Source organism: Plasmodium berghei (genome assembly GCF_900002375.2).
Source record: "Plasmodium berghei ANKA genome assembly, chromosome: 9".
NCBI lineage: Eukaryota > Apicomplexa > Aconoidasida > Haemosporida > Plasmodiidae > Plasmodium > Plasmodium berghei.
In genome coordinates this window covers 1066911-1090369 of record NC_036167.2, presented here as the reverse complement: position 1 = coordinate 1090369, position 23459 = coordinate 1066911, and the positions used below count along the sequence as shown (strand labels likewise).

General features: G+C 22.4%; 9 protein-coding genes across 9 annotated transcripts; 3 read left to right on the top strand and 6 right to left on the bottom strand.

The window, feature by feature from the left end:
• Positions 1-189: 189 nt before the first annotated feature.
• Positions 190-1110, bottom strand: PBANKA_0929700 (haloacid dehalogenase-like hydrolase, putative; the record flags this gene model as incomplete). Its single annotated transcript, XM_034564896.1, has 1 exon — positions 190-1110. The coding sequence occupies one exon, from the start codon at positions 1108-1110 to the stop codon at positions 190-192; it is 921 nt and encodes a 306-aa protein (XP_034421647.1).
• Positions 1111-3755: 2645 nt separating this feature from the next.
• Positions 3756-5255, top strand: PBANKA_0929600 (nucleolar protein 56, putative; the record flags this gene model as incomplete). The annotated part of the gene is made up of 1 exon (XM_034564895.1): positions 3756-5255. The coding sequence occupies one exon, from the start codon at positions 3756-3758 to the stop codon at positions 5253-5255; it is 1500 nt and encodes a 499-aa protein (XP_034421646.1).
• Positions 5256-6399: 1144 nt separating this feature from the next.
• Positions 6400-7860, bottom strand: PBANKA_0929500 (histone acetyltransferase MYST, putative; the record flags this gene model as incomplete). The annotated part of the gene is made up of 1 exon (XM_034564894.1): positions 6400-7860. One exon carries the CDS (start codon positions 7858-7860, stop codon positions 6400-6402), a length of 1461 nt encoding a protein of 486 aa, XP_034421645.1.
• Positions 7861-8939: 1079 nt separating this feature from the next.
• PBANKA_0929400 (myosin light chain B, putative) lies at positions 8940-13010 on the bottom strand (the record flags this gene model as incomplete). The annotated part of the gene is made up of 18 exons (XM_034564893.1): positions 8940-8970; positions 9100-9153; positions 9270-9361; positions 9472-9624; positions 9744-9791; positions 9877-10224; positions 10306-10410; positions 10525-10653; positions 10759-10813; positions 10981-11063; positions 11156-11252; positions 11361-11444; positions 11614-11747; positions 11937-12045; positions 12189-12328; positions 12537-12600; positions 12718-12749; positions 12879-13010. The coding sequence occupies 18 exons, from the start codon at positions 13008-13010 to the stop codon at positions 8940-8942; spliced, it is 1890 nt and encodes a 629-aa protein (XP_034421644.1).
• A 1237-nt stretch (positions 13011-14247) lies between these two features.
• PBANKA_0929300 (actin-related protein 2/3 complex subunit 1, putative) lies at positions 14248-16218 on the bottom strand (the record flags this gene model as incomplete). The annotated part of the gene is made up of 7 exons (XM_034564892.1): positions 14248-14556; positions 14777-14919; positions 14991-15060; positions 15139-15205; positions 15317-15413; positions 15559-15862; positions 16033-16218. The coding sequence occupies 7 exons, from the start codon at positions 16216-16218 to the stop codon at positions 14248-14250; spliced, it is 1176 nt and encodes a 391-aa protein (XP_034421643.1).
• Positions 16219-16802: 584 nt separating this feature from the next.
• Positions 16803-18074, top strand: PBANKA_0929200 (conserved protein, unknown function; the record flags this gene model as incomplete). Its single annotated transcript, XM_034564891.1, has 7 exons — positions 16803-17141; positions 17268-17317; positions 17395-17540; positions 17637-17662; positions 17735-17788; positions 17865-17898; positions 17977-18074. 7 exons carry the CDS (start codon positions 16803-16805, stop codon positions 18072-18074), a joined length of 747 nt encoding a protein of 248 aa, XP_034421642.1.
• A 280-nt stretch (positions 18075-18354) lies between these two features.
• Positions 18355-19305, bottom strand: PBANKA_0929100 (acyl-CoA-binding protein, putative; the record flags this gene model as incomplete). The annotated part of the gene is made up of 1 exon (XM_034564890.1): positions 18355-19305. The coding sequence occupies one exon, from the start codon at positions 19303-19305 to the stop codon at positions 18355-18357; it is 951 nt and encodes a 316-aa protein (XP_034421641.1).
• A 1296-nt stretch (positions 19306-20601) lies between these two features.
• Positions 20602-21822, top strand: PBANKA_0929000 (tRNA m(1)G methyltransferase, putative; the record flags this gene model as incomplete). Its single annotated transcript, XM_034564889.1, has 4 exons — positions 20602-21204; positions 21339-21407; positions 21507-21566; positions 21676-21822. 4 exons carry the CDS (start codon positions 20602-20604, stop codon positions 21820-21822), a joined length of 879 nt encoding a protein of 292 aa, XP_034421640.1.
• Positions 21823-22170: 348 nt separating this feature from the next.
• On the bottom strand, positions 22171-22739 carry PBANKA_0928900 (conserved protein, unknown function; the record flags this gene model as incomplete). The annotated part of the gene is made up of 2 exons (XM_034564888.1): positions 22171-22223; positions 22406-22739. 2 exons carry the CDS (start codon positions 22737-22739, stop codon positions 22171-22173), a joined length of 387 nt encoding a protein of 128 aa, XP_034421639.1.
• Between the last annotated feature and the right edge of the window lie 720 nt (positions 22740-23459).

The window sequence follows — 23459 nt, the reverse complement described above, 5'->3', positions numbered from 1 at the left end:
CAATAACAAATTAAAAGAATAAATATTGAAACATAGAGGTTTCACAACTGATTAGTTTGATAAAAAGGATGTAGTCAACGAATAAACAGCAAATGATCAAATATAAAATAATCAAAGAACAAATAGTTAAAGCTTTGAGAATAACAAATATGTACTTATAAGAATGAAATCATCATTTATTTCTTCATTTTATGGTAGTATTGCATCTAGATCTCGGCAATGACGTATTTCTATATCTACATATTCATATGGTAGTTTAATATTTTTTTTTCTAAATTTTGAAAATATAGAATCAGAATAAGGATCATATTGTGCAAGTGTTGAATTTTTATTATTTCCAAGTTTTAATTTTAGATATGAATACCATTCATGTGCCTTAACTTCATTACCACCTCTATACATAGTTATCCATGCACAATTAATACGTGCATTTTTTGATCCCATTACATCTGTATATATATCATCTCCAACATGCAACCATTCTTCTGGTCTTATATTTATATTTTTTTTTTTTTTTAATATATTACGTGCAATATTAAATATATCTGCTTTAGGCTTTTCACAATTATAATCCATAGATCTTATAACAAATGAAAATATTTCATTTAAAAATTTAATTTCATTTACATCTGAATCACCATTGGTTATAGCTCCTAATATATATCCTCTCTTTTTTAATTCTCTTAAATATTCCAAAGTACCTGAGCTAATAAATAAATGAACATCATTTTTTTTCTTTTTCCACACTTTTTGTATTGCATTTGTGAATTCTTCTTCATTATAATTTGATTGATTAGCTAAATGTTTTAATGCATCATTTCGAATTTGTGCTAATATTTGAATACTAGTATTATCCATATATATTTTTTTTTCTAATAATTCTACTAATACTTTTGTCATAGATAATTCATATTTCTTTAAAAAATAATCATATGTTCTTTTGTAATTTCTTTTCATATATTCATTACATTCTTTATCGGCATAATTAAGTAATGCATTTATATTCCATAAAGTATCATCAAGATCAAAAGTTATTAGTTTGATATTTTTAAAATTTTTATTTTTTCCTTTATCACTTATATGATAGCATAATATGTTGTTACTATCCATTTTTAATTGTCAACCCACCAAAAAATAAAAAAAAACAAAAAAAAAAAATTCCAAATGAGGAAACTATACTAAGTTCAATATACTTTGAATAATTTATATAATCGTAAATATTTATTCCGATTATTATTACTATTTTATATGATTGTCTGTTTATATAAAATCTACCAAATAATAAAAATGAATTTGTATAATTTTTAGCCCGTATTTAAGTGTCTTAATTTTAAAAAGCAAATTTATACTTAAATTAAAACTGAATGTTAAACTATACATATATGATTGTGTGTATAATATATGTATTCCCATATATTTCAATTTACACAGCAATGACAAAGACATTAAGATATCTATTTATATGTTATATATGCATATATTTCTTTATTCGAATAGTATTAATAAAAGGGGATATATAGAATTCCCTTTTTCTCATATTCAATTAAAAATATAAAAACAATGTTTTAATGATAAATGCGTTTATTTTATAATTTTTTTTTGTGAATAAATGTTTAACGCCTTAAAGAAATGGAAAATGTTAAAGCAAAAAATATTATCCTTTTTATTTAAAAAATTTTAAAATGCTAAATAAAATAAGCTAAATGTAAATAAAATAATGGCCCAAATGCTAAATAAAATAATATATCCCAAATGTTAAATAAAATAATATCCCAAATGTTAAATAAAATAATAAATCCAAATGTTAAATAAAATAATAAAATCAAATGTTAAATATTATTTATCTAATGAAGAAAAATATATAAAAAATAGCACATATGTGAGAAAAAATTTATAATAATGATAATATAGCGAAGTATGCTGATATTTAATATATGTGGATAAATATTATAATCCTAAATAATAACAAAGCAACTAAAATTATGTATTATATATCCTAAACTTCAACTGGAAAAACTAAGTGCAACATACACTGTTTAATATAAGCATATCATATTTACGTATATATATTTATGTTTATATTATATGATATATTTATATCGCGTATGTTGCACACACACAAATTCACCAAAAAATGTGGATACAAAAAAGTGAATGTATTATTTTAAAAGATCGAGAAAAAAATATTTTCCTGGTATTATATATGTATATATATTACATTTTATAAAAATTCAAACTTTTAATAATTATTTTTTTTACACAATCGAGCTCTTTTAACACTTTAAAATATAATTGATATATATATACATACATCAGTTCATTTAATAACAATAGAGCATTAAATAAATGGTAAATACACAATTATACACTTTTAACACAAAAAAGGTACATTGAAATGAGTCTATATATATATTCATCAAATTTAAATATTATTGTCCATCCTTATGCTTACCTATACTAGTATTCATATATAAAGCATCGTTAATCCTCCCTGAATTATATACTAACTATTTTATTTGAGAAAATAATATGTACTGTTCATACATTTTTATTCAAAATATATTTTAGTGAGATATTTTGCATAATCAATTTCACATTTGTACTTAATGAATGTACATAGGTAAATAACAACTTTCTTTTTTTTATAAATTATATTTTACATAAGCATATGAATAATAGGTATATCCCCATTATATATAAAACACAGCAAAATATAAATTAATTTTCGACAAATAGCTAAAAATATATTTACCTCTTCAATGGTATATATTTATTCACATGGTAATTAACCAATCATGTTCTAAAAAATATATAAATAAATATTACAACACGAAGAAAATTATTTATATACATAATATATTATAACCAAAGCTGTTTGAGGTATTTTTTATTTTTTTCAAAAGTTCCCAATGGAAAAATTATCACGATTTGTTAATACATCCTGAAAAAAATGAAAACAGCCGAAAAAATGAAAAATAAAAGGTTATATAAATTTATATTCTATATTTACATATTTACCATACACTGTTTTATGAATAAAAACGAATGAACTTAAATACCCAAAGCACGGGTAATAAAAATAATCTCGCCTTAAAAAAATAATAGCATATATACTATTATCGTAAAACATAATTATATATATAAACGAGGTATATTAATCCTAATTAATTAATTAATGCAATTTTTGAGTTTGTAAATACTAAAATATAGGATTTTCCTATATATATTTTTTTTTTTTTTTTGGGTATAATAAAAATAAATATTGTTAATGTTGTATTTAAATTTGTTTATATAAATATTCTGAACAATTCATAATTTTTTTTTCCCTATTTATTTTGTATATGCTATATTTGAAAGTATGAAGGGGAAAATGCTATGTTTTATTATTAATGTTATTAAACATCCTTAATTTATAAAGGGTTTACATGCGTTTGGGTTTGAAGCATAAATATGCATATTTCTCATAATACATAGTATACATTATTATTTATTCTAATCTTTTTTTTGAAATTGAGTATATATAATTAATTCAAGAATACCCTTTTGTATATTTACCAGCACAATTATCAGTATATTTACCAACATAATTATCAGTATATTTACCAACATAATTATCAATATATTTACCAACATAATTATCAATATATTTACCAACATAATTATCAATATATTTACCAACATAATTATCAGTATATTTACCAGCATATTTGATTTGCTCGTTTCACGCTCCCCCTCGATAATATTTTGTATGTAAAATGAAAAGTTTGTACATTTTATTCGAATGCTCAGCTGGGTATTTCTTACTTAAAGTTGAAGAATGGGAACAAATAGGAAATAATGAGAATCTTGAAAAAAAAATATTGAATGCAGATACATTTCATCAAATTGTTCAATTTTGTGCATTTATACCTTTTGAAACGGCCGAAACAGCATTAGAAAATTTACTTAATATTAACGAAGGAAAAGCAACATCATTTTTATTAAATTTTTTAGAACAGAATTTGCCAAATAATAAAAGTCAATATGAATTAGGAGTAGCAGATCTTAACTTAGGCAAATTTTTATCTAACATTGGTTTTAACATAGTACATAATAATAATATATTAGAATTATTTCGAGCCTGTAGATTATTTTATTTAAAAAAAATCAAAAAATATATTAACAATGCTGATATAGATATTAAAAATTTTAATATCGGTTTAGGTCATAGTTATTCAAGATCTAAACTAAAATTAGATCCGAGAAAACAAGATAAATCTATTATTAATAGTATAGGAACTATTGAATCTTTAGACAAAAATATAAATGTTTTTAGTATGAGGGTTATAGAATGGTATAGTTGGCATTTTCCAGAGTTAAAAAAAATTGTAACTGATGTTTGTATGTATTGTAAATTAGTTATTTTAATACAAATAAAAGAAAATTTTGATTTCGAAAATAATAAAGATAAAATTAATGAAATAACACAAAATGAAGAAATGACAGAAAATATAGAAAAAGTAGCTAACTTATCAATAGGTCAAGAATTAGCAGAAGAAGATTTAAATAATATTATAAACTTTGCAAATGAAGTTATTAATTTATCAAACACTAGAAATGTATTATGGAGCTATTTAGATAAAAAACTTGATATAGTTTCGCCAAATCTTAAAGAGTTATTAGGCAATACATTAAGTGCAAGGTTAATTAGCCATGCTGGGTCGCTAGTAAATTTAGCTAAATGTCCATCAAGTAGTATTCAAATCTTTGGTTCTGAAAAAGCATTGTTTAATTCATTAAAAGGCAATAAAAAAACACCAAAGTTTGGAATATTATATAACTCTTCTTATATATCTAAAACACCTACAGCATTAAAAGGCCGAATGTCTCGATACTTGTCATGTAAAAGTGCTATGGCTGCACGAATAGATTCTTTTTCTGACTATCCTACTAATTCATATGGTATTGCATTTAAAAAACAATTAGAACATAAAATATTGCACATGATCAAGGGTGTTAAACTTTCGAAAAATATAGATTATATTAATGAAGCAGAAAAAATCTATAAAAACCAAAATGGAATTAGTAATATTGAGGATGCTGATGATGAGGAAGAAAAGAAAAGATTGAAGAAGGCCAAGAAAGAGGAAAAAAAAAGAAGAAAGCTAGAAAAAAAAATGAAAAAAGAAAAAGAAAAAGCTGAAAAGGAGAATGAGAAAAAGGAGAGTGAGGAAAAGGAAAATGAGGAAAAGGAAAATGAGGAAGATGATAAATAAACGTTAACAATTGAAGCAGAAACGAATACCAATGATTGACGAATGGATAAGTAAATAATTCGCTAATTAAGATAATACTCTCTGAAAATGTCAAATTCGCTATATTTTTTAAAACTTAATATTTATTTTAGCACATGTTTTAACGGTATCACTTTTTTTAAGTAACCATTTCAAACATTTAAATTTTATGCATTCCTTTTTGTATATTTTTATTTAATACATTTTTTATTTTTTAATTCAATGTTATAATTTTTTATATTGTATCTTCTTTAGAGGGTATATACATATTTGTTGCTTTACTTTTTTATAACTCTGAAAAAGCATTTTAATTTCTTACAATTTTAATTATATTTGCACATTTAAATTGTGGTCAAAATGTTACAAATTAAAAATTCAGCATGCCATTTCGACATGTTATAATATTTTCGAGTTGATAACAATAATGTGTTAAAATTTTTGTCAAAAGTTTAATACAATCCCTATTAATGATATTTGCAATTTTTATTGGGGGATATCTATCCCTTTTTATTAATCTTTTGTGTTTGTTTTAAATTTATAAATAAAAATATGAATAAAAAAAAGTGATAAAATAAGTAAGAAAAATGTCATAGAAATGGAACAATACATGATATCCATAAATTAAACGGTTTGCCATATTTTTTAAAATACACAAAAAAAGAAGAAATCAAAAAAAAGGGTGAATTGTTTCTGATATCAAATGCATCCAATATATATGCATGAATACACGCAGGTGCGCATTAAAAAAAACAAACAAATATACACACATAAATCAATAAATATATATGAACAGGTATGTGTTTTATATGTATAGCATTAGCATGTTATAAATAAATCTACAAAAAAAGAAAAAAGGTGATAAGTCACATTTATCAAATATGCGCACATATTTTGTACTATTTTATGAAATTCATGGAAACTGTTAAATTGAACTCAAAATTTTATTAACATTGAGCATACGATGTCATTAGTATATGTGTACAACGATGTTTTAGCTACATTTGCACTAAAAATAAATATCATTAAATGATGAAAAAAAATATGAACTGTGCATAATATAAGTAATATTTTAAATAATATTCTTCATTTTTTCTTAACAATTTTTTTTTTTTTTCCACCGTTTTCTCTACTCATATAAAGCCAAATAGTAATCATAGGATACCCAATGCAATTTATTCCTGCACAAGTCAGAATTTTTATGCTTCAATTTTTCGAGGATGAATTTCATGTGTTTTGGGTTTATATAATAAACTGTTTCACCATTTGCCATACTTTTAATAATTTCCTTTTCTTCTAAGCATGCAACAATATCATAAGTTTCGATACTTGTAATTTCAGACAATTCTTGAATAGATAATTTTTCATAATTTATCAAAACTTTTAGCAATGTTTCATACCAATAAGCCATATAGGATGCTGCGCCTAAATCTGAAAGAGGTCTTTCTGGAGTTCCTATTCTTTTTTCAGTTTGTGATAAAAAATAACTAAAATTAATAAGAAATTTTCCATACCCTTTTTTTTGATGTTGAGGTAATGTTAATATACATGAGACATTATTTTTTGAATATTTTTCTTTTGAAAAATATCCAGTTATGTGATATCCATATTCATCAAATTCAGTTATAACATAAAACAGAAATAAGTTAACTCTATGTTTTAATGTTTTATGGTCAAGGAAAAGTTTTGATAAAAAACATAAATTTTCACAATAAATTCGAAAATAATTTCCATCAATTTCAAAAATTGATATTTTTTCATTTCGATAAATTTCATTTCCAGGAGGGTGTCTTATTTCACATATTCCTGTATGTCTAATTAATTCAACATTTTCTTTAAAAAATGATAAACAAAATTCACATATATATAAAATATCAATATTTTGATATTCTTTTGGATAAGGAGAAAAATACCATGTATCGATTAAATATTTTCCAAATTTTATTTGATTTATAGTTTTAAGTTTTGTATTTTCTTCATGCTCTCTTAAATATTCTTTATCTATTCCAGCATGTTCATGATCAGAATCATAGCTATCTTCTGTATTTTTTATTATTGGATATTCATCATTTGGTTCATTATTTAACAATCGTAGATTTTCATGAGAAATCCAGCAATCTAATCGTCTATCAAATTTTTCCCAATGTACATAATAATCATAATCACTTTCTTTCATTATATTGTTGTTTGTATTTTCGTTACTTATTTTATTTAATATATCATTTTTGTTTACATTTAATGGGAAAATTAAATTTATATCATTTAAAGTTTTATTTTTGGGTCTAGCATAAACAATAGAGCATTGCCTCCACACTTTATTTAAGGGATAAAGCCCCCATAATACTTGTTTTACTGGTAAAGCATTTGGAAATAATAGAGCATATGTATCATTAAATTTTGATGATGATGCTACAGATTTTCCTATATTCCTATGTTTGCTATTATTTCCTTTTGTACTTTTATTATTCCCACTCGTATTTGCATTACTAGTTAATCCTTTTTCTTTAGTAATATGATTTCCAGATTTGGCTCCTTTGTTTATTCCACCACTTTTATTAACATGTAAATTATCATTCTTGCTCCCCACCATTATGAGCCCATTGTCATGAAGAGGGGCCTATCATACATGCATATATAGTATATTTATACAATTAAATTTTTTTTTTCCTTTAATTAGTAATTTTATGATATACCATATGAACAAAAATTTTAATTGGTAACTAAAAAAACATAGTTTACAAATCATTCATTTATATCCAACTTGCGATCCAATAGCCAAATATATAATTAAAAGCCATGGAAGGGAAGGAAATAAAAAAAATAAAAAAATAAAATAAATAAAAATAAAATAAAATAAAATAAATATAGCTTTAATGTTTATTTTTTTATTTTATTTATTATCTTTCATTTTAATACTAAAGGAAGAAACAAACGCATTTTCTTTGATTTTTATCCACAAATAGCTGGATTGATAATAAGGGCTTTTCGCCATTATATAATATATATGCGATTTCGGGGAATTTGAGAATAACACATCACAATTTTTTTTCATTTTAAAGATATGTATAAAATTGTAATATATTTTTATGATACATTTTCTATGAAATATTTTTTAATTATCTTTACTATTAATTGTAACTCGAAATATGTATCAAATTTATATCCTTTTCATTCTGATTGTATACAATATATATAATCATATATGTTAATAATTTTTTACAACCTTATATCATATTTATCGAAGAGCTATATACAATTGTGTGAAAAAATAAATATGTAATATTATTTACTCTTTTCTGATATTCTATAATGTAAATAAAATACAAATTAATACTTTTTTATTTTGTAAACATTTATAGTTATATTATTTGTGTTCATCAAAAAAAAAACTAATAAAACATAAATTAGTAAAATCAAATTGTCATTACAATTATTATAATGTGTAGTATTAATAAAAAAAAAGAAAGAAAAAAGAAATTACACATAAAACTCAAATAAAAACAATAACAGCATTTATAGCTATTTATCTATGATGTATATATGACTTCTTTGGGAAGTTGCTCTTCTAATTAAATTTTGTGATTTATTCATTTTTTGTAAATCTTATAATATACACTTTATATTTTGCTAATAAATAATCTGACATTTTATATTCATTGTAATTTCATCTTAAATCTGCTGGTCTTTTCCATATATCCACCTAAAAAAAAAAAAAATGAAAAAATGACCAAAATAATATAACTATATTCTGTTCATTAGAGATAAATTTATTTTATATGTGAACCAAGTTAAGAACACATATATCCAATCCCCCTCTTTTTATTATTACTTTTTCAGTATATCCGCATAGGAAATCTTTGGTTCGTTCGATAAGTTTAGCTCTCTAAAAATGGAATAAAATGTGTAACGATTTTTTTTACCAAGACATATATATAATTTTATGTACATAAATTTATTACACCTTTTTTATCATGTATATTATTATTATTTTTCATTTACTTTTGTAAATAATCTATTTCTTGGTCACTTAAATGATCACCAAAATATTTTAGTATGGGCATAAATAAATCCTTATGCATATACCCAGTTTTCTATTAATTTAAAGATTGAAAAAAAATATATATATGTATGTATATTTACAATTTTCACACACACTTTTTATATACTTTACAACAGCTTGTACCCACATAATTAAGTATACCTTAACATCCCAAATTTCAAAAAAAGTTATCATATTTTTTAAAGCTTCTTCTTCATTTATAATAAATGGCTTAATAAAAGTTACAAACTCATTTGCGGTTATTAATCCCATTTGTTTTAATTCCTCCATTTTATTACGCGTTAATACGATATTCTGCACAAAAAAAAAAAAATTTAACTTATACTTTTAATAATTTGAATTTGTATATATAAACATGTGTAGGTATATTTATTTTTTTCTAAATTTATAAGTTTATTTTTTTTTGATGTTACCGATTTGTACATAATGTCTACACAATCCTCAAACTTTAATTTATCAATCTAATAAAAAGAAAAATTCAATATTTCATGTTTTTACAAAGACAAATATATACAACTATATTTTATTCATTTCACTATTTCTTACATTTTTATTCTTTATAAATTCTTGTATTTTTTCTATTTTATCTAATTCCACATTTATATCTATATTATTTTTTAGCACAGTTTCATTAGTAGAATTATTTTCTTTTGCTATTATTTCTGTTTCAGATTTGTCTATATTTTTAGTCTCATTTGTTTGATCCGTTAAGTTTGAAATTTTATTAGCATCGTCTTTGTGTTTATTTTTATTATCTTCATTCATATGTTTTGTTAAAAATTCTTGATGATTTTTTAATTTTCCTTTAAACACATTATTTGATAAAAACAATTTATCATTGATGTTCTTCAATTCTTTGTTACTTTCGAGTAACAGTTTAACCATATCGTTGTACTATTAAAGGTAGAAATATATAAATGGAAATTGAATAAAATAAAACGAAATATATCTGAAAAAAATGAAGCAAGCACTTACCTTTTTCTTGTCTTTAATAAAATCGGGCTTATACTTATTGGCAATATCATTTTCATATATAATTTTTTCCATGGTTGCCATCATTTGATGATAATTTTCCAAAATCTAATTGAATAATAAAATAGGAAAAAAACAAATATTATTTTAAACATAGCCTTAATATAAAAACTAAGTTAAGATATTTCAAAGGCGATAAAAAAATATATATATATATATTACTTTGATTATCATATTATTATTCTTTGTTAGTTCCTTTTTATAAGAATATATTTCATTTTGAGCTTCTTTTTTTTCTTTTGTTTCATTTTTCAATTCTTGTAGTTTTAGATTTAATTCTTCATTTAAATACTGTTAAAAAAATATAAATATATATACGTATATAATACAGTTATATGAAAATGTAACTTTTATATTTTGAAAATTTTTATTGGTATATCGTGTCTATGTACTTACATTTATGTGATGTTCACAATAGCATATGCTCATTTCGAGGTCCTTAATTTTTTTTCTGTAAAAATAGAAAATATAGAAATAAAATAAAGAAAATCAAAATTATACAATATTTCCAAATCATGCACAAACTCATGCAATTCGTTTTTATATCATTCGAACGTATCTAAAATAAATAGCGAATTTTTTCACTTTTTCTGAAAATATGCATATATTAAAATTTACATGTTTAGAATTTCAGTTGCAATGGATAAGTCTGTTTGTGTTTTGGCGGATTTTATTGCATCCATTAAGATTATTTTGTCTCCCTAAAAATGGATATATAAATAATTGATATTTGTAAAAAAAGTTAGAAAATATTAAATTATTTAATTTTTTTACATAGTTGTGTGTGCATTACCCCAATTTGTTCACAACATGAAACGATATTTTCCAAGGCCATTTTATATTCAAGAAATGAATATTTCAACATTTTCATCTTCATTTGTGTTTTTTTACTGAAAATAAACAGATATAAATATAATCATATATAAGAGATAACTGTTTATATAGCTCTGACAATGTTGCATTTATTTCATGTGTATATATAACTATTATGGACCAACCTTTGACGGTAATAGGAATGACAAATCTTTGCCATATCTTCATTTTTTTTTTTTTCAACGATAAATTTGTTTCGATTTAGTTTGCTATATAGGAAACGAATTAGAAGGAAATAAAGTTACAACAATAATACTACAACAAAGCGAGGTGTCATAATGCAAAATATAAAGAACAAACATGCGAAGATACAACGAATAAACAAAAAAAATGAATATTCCACTTGTATGCATATATTTTTTCATAATTATTTTTTACGTTTGCTCCATTATGTTTTCTATAACATTGTTTTGAGTGTCTATAATATCTTTCTTTTCTTTAATCCGAGATTGATATTTTTTTATCAGACGAAGAATGTCATGTATGTCTTCTTTATTGTAAAAGGCTCCTGCCTGTAAATAAATCATTTTTTTACAATTTTTGCATGAACAAATCAGAAAAAATAATAATATGTGATAAAAAAATAAAGAAATCACAATATGAAAAAATATTTGAATAGTTTATTTTTGATTTAATCAGTATAATTAAATATATACATATATATATGTGATAATCGTGAAAAGTATGAAAATAAATAATACCTTAATAAGTTCAAGATCAATCTTGATGTCCATTCTTTCCTTAAGATTGTCATACTCCTTTTTAAGGGATTCATATTTGTTTTTATAAACTAAATCATTATCTTTTGTTCTGAAAATATGAAAATTTTAAAACATGCCATAATTATCTATTTTAGTATATATAATATTTTTACTCATTTTTTTAACTATACAAGTCCTCCATGTATTTAAAATTATAACACTTTCATAAAATAAAATAAAATAAAAAGTTACCTAAGGCTATTAGATTTTTCATTTGAGAAATATATTCCTAATGGTTTTGTAATTTGTTCAATGTCGGTTGTATGTATTTTACTTTTTAAAGAATTTAAATAATTGGAAGCATTTACAATTTGGGTTATTTTATCAAATTCCTATCATTTAAGAAGAAAAAATGTAATTTTATTAATTTGTGTTATCATTTTTATTATTATATATTTTCTTATTTTTATATGTAATTTTATATTTTCCAATAGGCGTAATATTATAGCATTATTATATGAATATATAAACACTAATTAAAACAACGCCATAAAAATATCACCGAAGGATATATTATTCTATATTTTTCTTATATAAGACCTTTTCTTTTTTTGTATGTTGAATTTTGTTCCCGTCTTTGAATAAAATACAGTCATTTTTTATTCTATAGGTTGATCATTTAAGAAATTTTATAAAAATATTTTAATTTCTTGTATGCATACATTAAAAAGAAACTAAATTAAAAATGACGCACATACATACATATATATATTATTATTACATCTTATAGTTTATTGGTTGGGTCGCTCTATCCTGATTATAGGTGAATAAAACAGGAACTAATTTTGCATTAGTATATATGAGAAAGTAAAAAATAGTAGGTGGACATACATAAAAATATGTATATACACATGGACGATTTTTTATTGTTTTCTTTCCTACTAATAAACAGATTGCTTCGGTATTGACATCATTATAAAAAGACACTGAGTTATTTCGGAAAAGGGACGTAGTTTTCCTTTCATTATAATTTTTAATTTTATTGTTTTGAGGGACATATAAATTTTGTATCATAGTCCCCTTTAATGTTTCCATATTTATAGATTTGGTTTTGTCATATATATATATATGTATATGATATGTTTGATAATATTACAATCTCATTTATTTATGGTTTTAAAATTTGTATATAAATGATACCATTATTCGTACACATTTAAAATGTATGTACAAAAAATGCTGGAATACATATTAAAATTATATGTAGTGTAATCTACATAATGCTTAATATTTATTTGGCGTAGACATAATAATTATTTTGTTGATAATTAAAAATAATATGGAATATAGTGGACATGGAGAAATATATTTTGAAAAATTAATAGCATGAGTATTATATTGTTACATTTAAAAATTCATACATAATAGTAATAAAAACGGTTTAAAAAATATAAAATAAATGTGGTAATATTATAAATATAATATATATACGATTAATATAAAATATGTAGTTATTTATTTGTTTGGGAATTACACAGCGACAATATTTAAATTATATTTTGTTTTTTTTAGAATGTTATACCTGCACACATTTGTTTGTCAAAAATATGCACACAATCTTTGGAATAACATTTTTTTATATGAAAATATTAAATTTTATTTTCCATTTAAAATATTTACATTAATTGTTCTAAGAATTTTTATATATTAGTCGCATTATTATTATTTTACTATTTCTTTATTTTTTTCAATGAATTGTATTACATTTTGTCTGTTGTTATAATTTTTTTTTTCCAAATATTTTACCGATTTAAATGCACATATAATATTTTTTTATAGTATAATTTACAGCTATATTCATTAATAATATTTTTTTATTTCAAAGTCAGATTAAAGTTAAAATGCTCCATTATTTTTTTTGAATTATTCTGTGTAACAAAGTTAATATTCACATGTATATACATATATATATGAATTATATGTATGAAGAATGCATATTTATCATTTCTCAAATTAAGTAGAGTTTGTGCTTTATCGAACATTTTGTAATATTTTTTAGTTTTATTTTTTGTGATAAAAAAATATGACTATGCAAGGTTACCATTTACAACTCTACACAATTATATTGTGTTCCATAAATACAAAAATATGCACAAATTTAATACCTCTTCTTTTCTATTTAGGTGTAGGTTTATATGAGACAAAAAAAGAGAATAACAAATAGCGAATTTCATTTAATTTTAAGAATTTTAGAAATGTTAATGCTGTTCTTAATTCTTACTTGTTCATATAAATACATCGTAGCTAGCCATTATAAATTATAATTCCAAATAACAACATTAAAATCGCTTGATACTGTTACAAACTTTCCATTTTTCATATCTTCACATGTCTCCAACATAGACAGTTGCAAAATGCTATTAGAATGTGCAACAATTTCTCCAATAATTTCATTACCATTCAGTTCATTGCACGTTTGTTCTATATCCTTAATACTTTTTTTATCATAAAAAAAGTCCACACTTAAATTTTTAATAATAAACTCGGGGAGTACAACTCGAGAAATAATCCATTCATTATTTATACATTCTATAATAATTGGAAACACCTCATAGCCATACTGAAAAAAAATATATATACCAGATAATTATATTTCTAACATTTATTTTTTAAGATATAAATAATATCACTGTTGGAGTTGTTTTATAATGCTTTTATTTATAAAGACATATATAATAAATGCGTGAATTTCATAAATTTATAAAAATAAAATATGTAAATATATATATATATATATATACAAAACTTTATTTTATGTTTTTTTATTTTTGGTTTCATACGACTAATAATCTTTCGTTATCTAGGAACAAACATTTCTGTAGTGTCTGACCAACCCACGTAACGGATTGAATATTAATTGGGGATTTTAAAAAATCCGAAATTATTATTTTTTGCTTTTTACAGCTATTATCAAAACTGCTAGCTAAAAAAAAAATATATAGCTATAAATTTTATTTTATTTATATATTTTTTTTTTTTTAAATTATTTGATACCGATTATTGCTACTTTTTCATTTGATAAAGAAAAAGAACTGTGGCATAAAATGTATCCTGTACATTCAATCTGCTCTAAGTGAATTGTAATAAATATATTTTTTAAAGATGAATTAATAGAGAAAAAGAAAAAAAAAATATATTTAACCTTATTTATTATGTCATTATTTTTAAAATTTCTTTCTGCGATACATTCCTCAAATTTTCTATGCAATCTAAAAAGGGACGCACACAAACATGTATATGTGTACTTATTTTTTTTCGAAAAATAAATGCGCAAATATAATAAACAAATTATTAAAAAATTAATTGAGCATTAAACTTACTTTAAATTGTCCTTATTGTTAGTTTCTTCATCCACAATATTTGGTGTGTATATTAATAATGATGTTGAATCCAAAGAGCTAGTAGATAATATGTAACCTTTGAAAATGAAAGGAAGTTTTACGATTATCTTATTTTTTATTTAAACTTTTTCAGGTTTTTGTATGATGATAATTTAGTAATGCCACAATGAAAGAGAATAAAACAGCGAAAAAAAAGATCGAAAAAGATAAAAAAATAATACCAGACGAACTCCAATCTAAAAATAAAATACTCCCAGTATGATTTTCAACTTTTTTTATAACCCATTTTTTTTTTTCCTTTAACGAACAAATAAATATAGCCCCAGATGAAAATCCAATTGCGAATGTGTTGGCATGTGGGTGCCAGCAAACGCATGTTGGTAATTCTTCTGTTGATATATTAACATTAGTACATTCCCATTTTCCTTTTTGATTTTTTTTAAATATGACACATTTCATGTCAATAGTAACTATAAGCAACTCATTTTTTGCTGACCATTCAAGTCCTATAATTTTATTTCTACTCTGTATTATGATTGAGTAAATTTATATTTATTTAAAATAATGCATAAATGTATATATATGTAACATACTGTAACACAAAAATATTATGGGTTTTTTTTTGTTTAAAGAAAAAATAATATCAATGTTTTAAATATTTTTTTCACGACTTTTATTTAATTTATTCAACTTACACCCGTGTATAGAATATCAAAATAAATAATTTCGGTATTAATTATTTTATATAGAACTATGTTGTTTTTTGTATTAACAACAGCTATTAACATTTCCTTTTTATTTGGTGACAATTTTATTGGTATATTATATTCTTCATCGGGAATGGAATATTTTACACAATTGCATTTTAAATATTCAATCATTTTATAAGATTATTTTATTTTTTTTTTTGTTCTTAATATGAAATTGTGCATATGTGTGTGCATGAATAAATAAATGCATAACGAATATATGCCAATGTTTTATGTGGATATATTATGCTTATTTTTTATTGTGTTAATTAAAAAAATATATATAATAAATAATGTGTAGTTATGTAACCAGTGTATATACATATAACAAAAAAATTCCGAAAATTTATTACTTATATACTTCCTTGACTATTAATTTTATATTTATATCCAATATTTATGAAGTATGCCAAATAAAATAGCTACATGGGCACGGAAAAAAACATACTATACGATAAGACCATTTAGGAATAAAAGAAAAAAGTATAAAAATATAAAAAAATTAATTATTTCAAAAAAAAAATAAACAATTATTTCGTAAAAAAGATAAAAAGAGAAAGACAAAATGATAATGCCGAAATTTAAACGGATATAAATAATAAATAAATAAATAAATATACATGTATATTCATTTGCAAATATTTGGTTAAATATCGTGGAAATCAGTCCAAAAATATTGATTATATATTTTTTTGTTTCAAATTGCACGCCAAAAAATGACTGTCCTTTTTTTTTATACATGCCTTCTTAAAGCACTTGTTTTATTTGCATGCTATGTGCACTGTAACTATAACATAAAAATTCGAAAACTGATATTTGAATCGAAAACAGAGCAATGTAAAAAAGAAATAGAATTATTTGGAGAAAACGATATGTTCGTAATTAAAGATAATAGCAACACTTATTTGCAAATTCAAGATAATAATACAATTATAAGCAATTTAAATGTTTATGGAACTATACATACTAATGATTTTTTATTTTCTCTAAAAAGTCAATGGAAATTATATCATATTGATACATTTGATAAAAAAGATAACAAATGGATTCCTTCGGTACTTAACTTCCTTTTCTACAATTATCAAAATAAACCTATATGAACATCCCAAACCATAAGAGCAAAAATCACATTACGTTCTATATCTATGTCTCATATTTGTTATTATGTTTATTTTTAAAAGGACATAAGTACATGTGGGAATTCTCCTGATACATTTCTTGGAGGGCCATGGTACTTGAAAAAGAAAAAATAATATTCATAAAAAATACGAAAAAAAATATACAAAATCTATATTATATTTTATGAAGCAAATTCGGAGCAATTGAAGCTTATACTAAAATTACGAACATACCAAAACACACAAAATTAAAAATTAAAATGAGAATTCATTTTTTTGATACTTGGGATGGTGATTCTCTATTTTTACAAGTTGATGATAAAATTATTTGGGCAGGTGTGTAAAAAAAAATATATGTACATGTGTTTGCAAATTGCCCAAAATTGTGAATATTTTATTATTCAATCTTTTCTTTTTTTTTTTTTTCAACAGAATCTCACAAATCCAATGATAGCATGGTACTACCTTAAATAATTTATTTCGAAATCAATATTTCAGAAATATATTTAAATAAAATATTTTATTTGTAGTTGGCCAGTTTGGGGATAGATGTATGCGGGGAAAATACCCCAGACAGATTATCAGTACTAAAAAAAAAAAATTTATTTTTCATAATACATACATATATCCATCACTCATTTTGTTCATCTATTTTTTTAGGTTTCTGTTGACGCTGAATTTGAGCATTCTGCAGGTATATAAAATAGATTAATAGAAATCCCATATATATTATATGATATAAATTTATTACTTCTTTCTTAATTCTATATAGATTCGATGAATATATTATTAGGAAACACTCTAAAAAAAACAACCGACTCATGCATAACATCATGGGGAATAGATGATTTAATTATATATTATAAATGAAGTTGAATGACTTTCCTTTTTTTCGTTGTGATTTGATTTGAAAAATAATAAAAGTAAATGAAAAGTTAAAAAATGGGGGGGAAAAAAAAAATAAAAACTAGATTACTGAATAAATATAATGAAACGAATTAAACAAACTACGAAGCGCATCGCAAATGATTTTTCATTTCCCTTTAAAGGATGCCCATATATATATATATATATATATATATGCATTTTTTGTTAATTTTTTATGTAATACTTATTATTTACACCCAAAAAGAATCATATTTTTCATGGATTATAATTTACTGAGAATTGCCTCATAAGTTAATCCTTCTGCATTTTTTTTATGGATATTTACACCAGCATTTATTAAAAATTTAATTATTTCCATTTTTCCAGAATAAGCAGCTATATGTAATACTGAATCTCCAAGGGAATCCTCTTCATTTATATTTGCGCCAGCTTTTATTAAAAATTTAACAATGTCTAGAAATCCTCTATCACAGGCATAATGTAATGGTGTTAATCCATCTCTGTTTTTTGCATTTATTAAATCTGGATGTGCTTTGATAGTTTTTTTAATTAATGACATATTTTTTGAAACAATATAATTACATAATATATCAGATAAACTTTCTTCTGAGCCTTTTGAAATTGTATTGCTGCTGCCAAAAAATCGATCAGTCAAAGGTTTCATTTTACTTATATTTTTTTTTAAATCTATTTGAAAATTTGTATTTGAATTTTCTACACCTTTTGGAAATAATTCATTAAAATATTTTACATATAAATATTTACAAACCTTTTTACTAACTCCATAACAATTTTTCCAAGCATTCATTTGCTCAGTCTTAATCATTTCATCATTAAAATTTAATGACGATTTGCTATCATTTTTTATATTGCCTGATGTTATTTGTTTATATAATCCATATAAATATATCCATTGTTCAAACTTTAATTTCCCTTGGATTATTTTAACATCATTACATGCTTGAGCAAATTTTTCTTCTAATTCTTTATCACTCATATTTATTATTACATTTTTATCGATTTTGGGAATTTTTAATAGTCTATACTTTCTATATAATGTTATCCCTTCTTTAATTAGCCATTCTTTTACATTTTTCAATTTTTTAACAAGTTTTCCATCATTGTCTCGATTATATTTATTCAATACATATATTATAGCTATTGTTGAGGCAATATTAAAAAAGCAAAATGATTTACGTACTGGAAGAAGCATTTTTCTTTTAAATATATTAGTCAAATGTGATCAGATCAAATATATTATATGTCTTTAGCTAGCTGGCTAGCTATAAATAAAAAAAAAAAGGAACGTTGTTTTAATACCGTGGTAGTGTTTTATTTTTGGGGAAAGAACATTTGTGAATATCTTATCTGTGATTTGGAACATTCCTTCATATATATACGTCTTATGTATTTACTTAAAATAGGTATAGTATAAATTTGTAAGGAGTGTTAAATAAATATTATAATATTTACTTGAAATATATGTGTGCATTCAAAGGTTTATATGAATTTGGAAAATACATAAACATAAATTAACAATTTTCCTCAGAAATTTGTTAAAATTGATTAAGAAGATATAACAGAGGGAAAAACAGAAAATGAAATCAAGCAAGTGTAAAGAAAAACAAAACAAATAAAATAAAACCAAACAAACGAAAGAAAAAAATTATATATTTTAGAAATATTCAATACTTATAAATACGTATGCTTAGTAAAAAATAAAAATATATAAAAAAAGCCTTTTTTTATTTTTATATTTTTCTAAAAATTAAGTCAATAATCACCTTCATCGTGATGATATTTATTTGTTTTATATTTTATTATTATTATTATTATTATTATTGTATTTATATTTTTGTGTTATATATATATATTATTTTTTTTATTTAAATTGCGGGAAAACAGGAAAAAGAATTTCCGTTTAGACCTGTTTTATTATAGATATATGATTAGCAAACAAATAAAAAATATAAAGAAATAATAAAATAGTAATAAAACAATAAAATAATAAATCATGTTAATTAAGACATTCAAAATCCATTGTCACTACTTTCCCAACTTATGCACCAACTTTCTCTATTTCTTTTTATATATATAATCAAAATGATAACATGGTTTTATGTTATAATATTTTCCACTATTATAATTAAGAGATATAAAAAATATTTAAATAAAATGTGCATATAATATAGTATGTATAACCAAGATAAGCAAATTAATATATTGTGGCAATTTATCCTCATTTGATTTGCCTGGTTTCTCCATTTATATGTACGCTGTTTTTTTTTTTTTTTTTTTTAATTTACTTATTTTATAATTAACGTTACATTCTCTTTATTTTAATTAGCTACGCCAATTTTGTCATAATTTTTAATATATTATATGTATGATTAAAACGTAACAAAAAAAAAAAAGGAAAAGAGAGTATAGAAAGAAAATACGGGAACTTCATTAATTGGGATATATATTAAGTAAAACCAACTACTGTACATGCAAAGCCAAGTAAAAAATGAAACACGATGACAACGAAATAAACGACTTTTTTTGTAACCTTTCTAATGTAATAGACGAAAATGATGTTAATAAAATTGTGAAAAAGAAAAAAACAAAGATGGAAAAAAAAAAGGAAAAACGAGAAATATTAAAAGAAAAACGTAAAAAAAATAGACCAGAAGAAAAGAAAAAAAAAAAATATAAAAAAAGAACTGAATTGTTAAAAATATTAGAGGGATTAAATGAGGAAGAACAAATAACATTTTTAAAAGAAAGAAAATTATTACAAAAAAAAAAAAAAGAAGAAAAAAAAATTTTTTTAGAGAAATGCTATAATGAAGGATATAAAATATGTTTTAATTGCAGCTTTTTAAATTTTATGGGGGAAAAAGAAATATCAAGTTTAGCTAAACAAATTTTTCTTTCTTATCATTATATGATTAAAAATAAAGTTCCTATACAATTTCATTTTTCTCATTTAAAAAATGATGATTTTTTATTTTTACAATTACAACAAAAATATTCTTTAAAAACATGGAAAGTCCATATAAATCCAAAAAATTATTGGGAATTTTTTGAAAAAAATAAAATTGTAGTTCTATCTCCTGATGCAACAGAAGTATGTAATAACTATTGATAGGATATAAGCACTTTGAAAACTTATCCATATATTTGTATAATGTGTATAGTTGTGTTGCATCGTTTCATATATATATTGTATGTTTGAAATATAACTCCATTATTTTCTCATAGGAATTAACTGAATTAAATAAAGACGAGGTGTATATAATATCTGCACTTGTTGACCGAAGTATTTCAAAGGTTAATATAATGCATGTACAATATTTACTATATGGCATATACTTATCATCAAAAAGTATTATTGTTTCATAATTTTCCTTTTCTTTATGTTTAACTCAGAATTTATCCTTTTATCAGGCTTCTTTGCAAAATGTAGTAACGAAAAAATTGCCTTTAGAGGTAAGGGAAAAATATGCACACATATTTATGCAATAATTTGGCAACATATACACTTGCATAATATGTGCATCTACTCTTATTTTATTTTTACTTTTATTTTTATATGTAGAAATACATCAAGAAGAAAAAAAGCAACGTTCTCAATGTCAATACTGTAGTCGAAATTTTGATAACTTATTTGCAAATTAGAAACTGGAAAAAAGTTTTTGAAAAATGTTTGCCACAAAAAAAAGTTTTATGTTTTTTTGACGAATAGTTAAAAATGTTGAGGAAAAAAATGGTTAATTGATTGATGGGAATGAATAGGAGTATAAATAAAATAGGAGAAAAATAAACATGCATCATACAATTCAATGATGAAATTGTATTTTGCTCAATCAGTTTAAATTGGTAAAAAAAACATTTTAATTTTTTCATTAGCTTTTATATGGAAGACGAAATATGGTTTATATTTTAATAAATATTTGTTAATTATTTTAATCATATTAGCATATAATATTTTTTTATATGCATGTGTATATGAATATTAAAAATTTGTTATATTTCTCTCCCTATATAATATTAATAATTTTATATACAGAAAAAAAAAAAAAAAAAAAAAAAATTAAAAACAACAGTTGCATTCAAAAGGGCAATCTTTTGTGTATCCCCCACGTCCTATACATATAAAGAAGAAAAAAATTACACCATAAAATTATATTTATAATATATTATAGATATATATAAAATATAGATTTGAATGGAAAAATGGAATTGAAATGAATCAATGCTACTAGTAAATTCTGAGATTGCAAAAATAATAAATAAAAATATTTATGTATATAAAAAAAAAAACATACCCATATTAAGTTCCTCCATTGAATATATAGGAAGACCATCTGGTGTGTGCAATCTGTTTGAATTTTTTTTTGACCCATCTGTTTCTTTTTTCTTTTTAATTTTAGAGGATGGCCCTTTTTTTTCTGAATGATTTTTTTTTATTTTTCCAGTTTCATTAATTTTTACATTTTTATCTTTAACTTTTATGTTATTGAAAATATCATTGATGTTTGACTTTGCTTCGGATATTTCTTTTTGTATTTTTTCATTTTTTTTTTTTATTTTCTTTTTTTTTTTCTTCCCCCCTTCGCATTCTGGCAAAGGTTTTGAATTATTGTCACCTTCACTACTCATTTTTTATTAATATATTTATTTTGTGAGAACAAAATTATATACATATATAAAACAACTTATGCAAACAATTTGTTTTAATTTTTTCTCTGATTATATATATTTATTATTTATTCTTTTTTTGTTGCTGTTTATGTTTTTAATATTGTGGGGGAAAACGTAAATTAGGGGTAAGCCATTGTATTGTATAATAAAATGCAGTTATGCACTTAAAGAATTTGATATTTTAAGATTTTTTGTTTACAATTTGAAACTAAAAAATACGTTAATTCTTAAGATATGTTAACCATTCAGTTTCTTTGGCATGAATTTTGATATTTCATTTATCTTTTTATAATTTTTTTATAATTTTTTTATAATTTTTTTTATAATTTTTTTATAATTTTTTATAATTTTTTTATAATTTTTTATAATTTTTTATAGTTTTTTATAATTTTTTATAATTTTTTATAATTTTTTATAGTTTTTTATAAACGTTTTGTTCTTTGTTAAGAAGATATAAAAAATAAAGAATGAACATAAAATGAAAAAAAAAACAATTAAAAAACAATTATATATGTGATAAGCATATACATATGTAGAACTTTATCCAACTTAACTACACTTGCATATCTCAATTGAAAACATAGATATTGCCAACTTGGAACTGTGCATTCGGTTCTCGAAGTTCTTATTTTATTAAATTTTATTTCCCCAATTTGTGCATTGGTATGTATGTCTGTA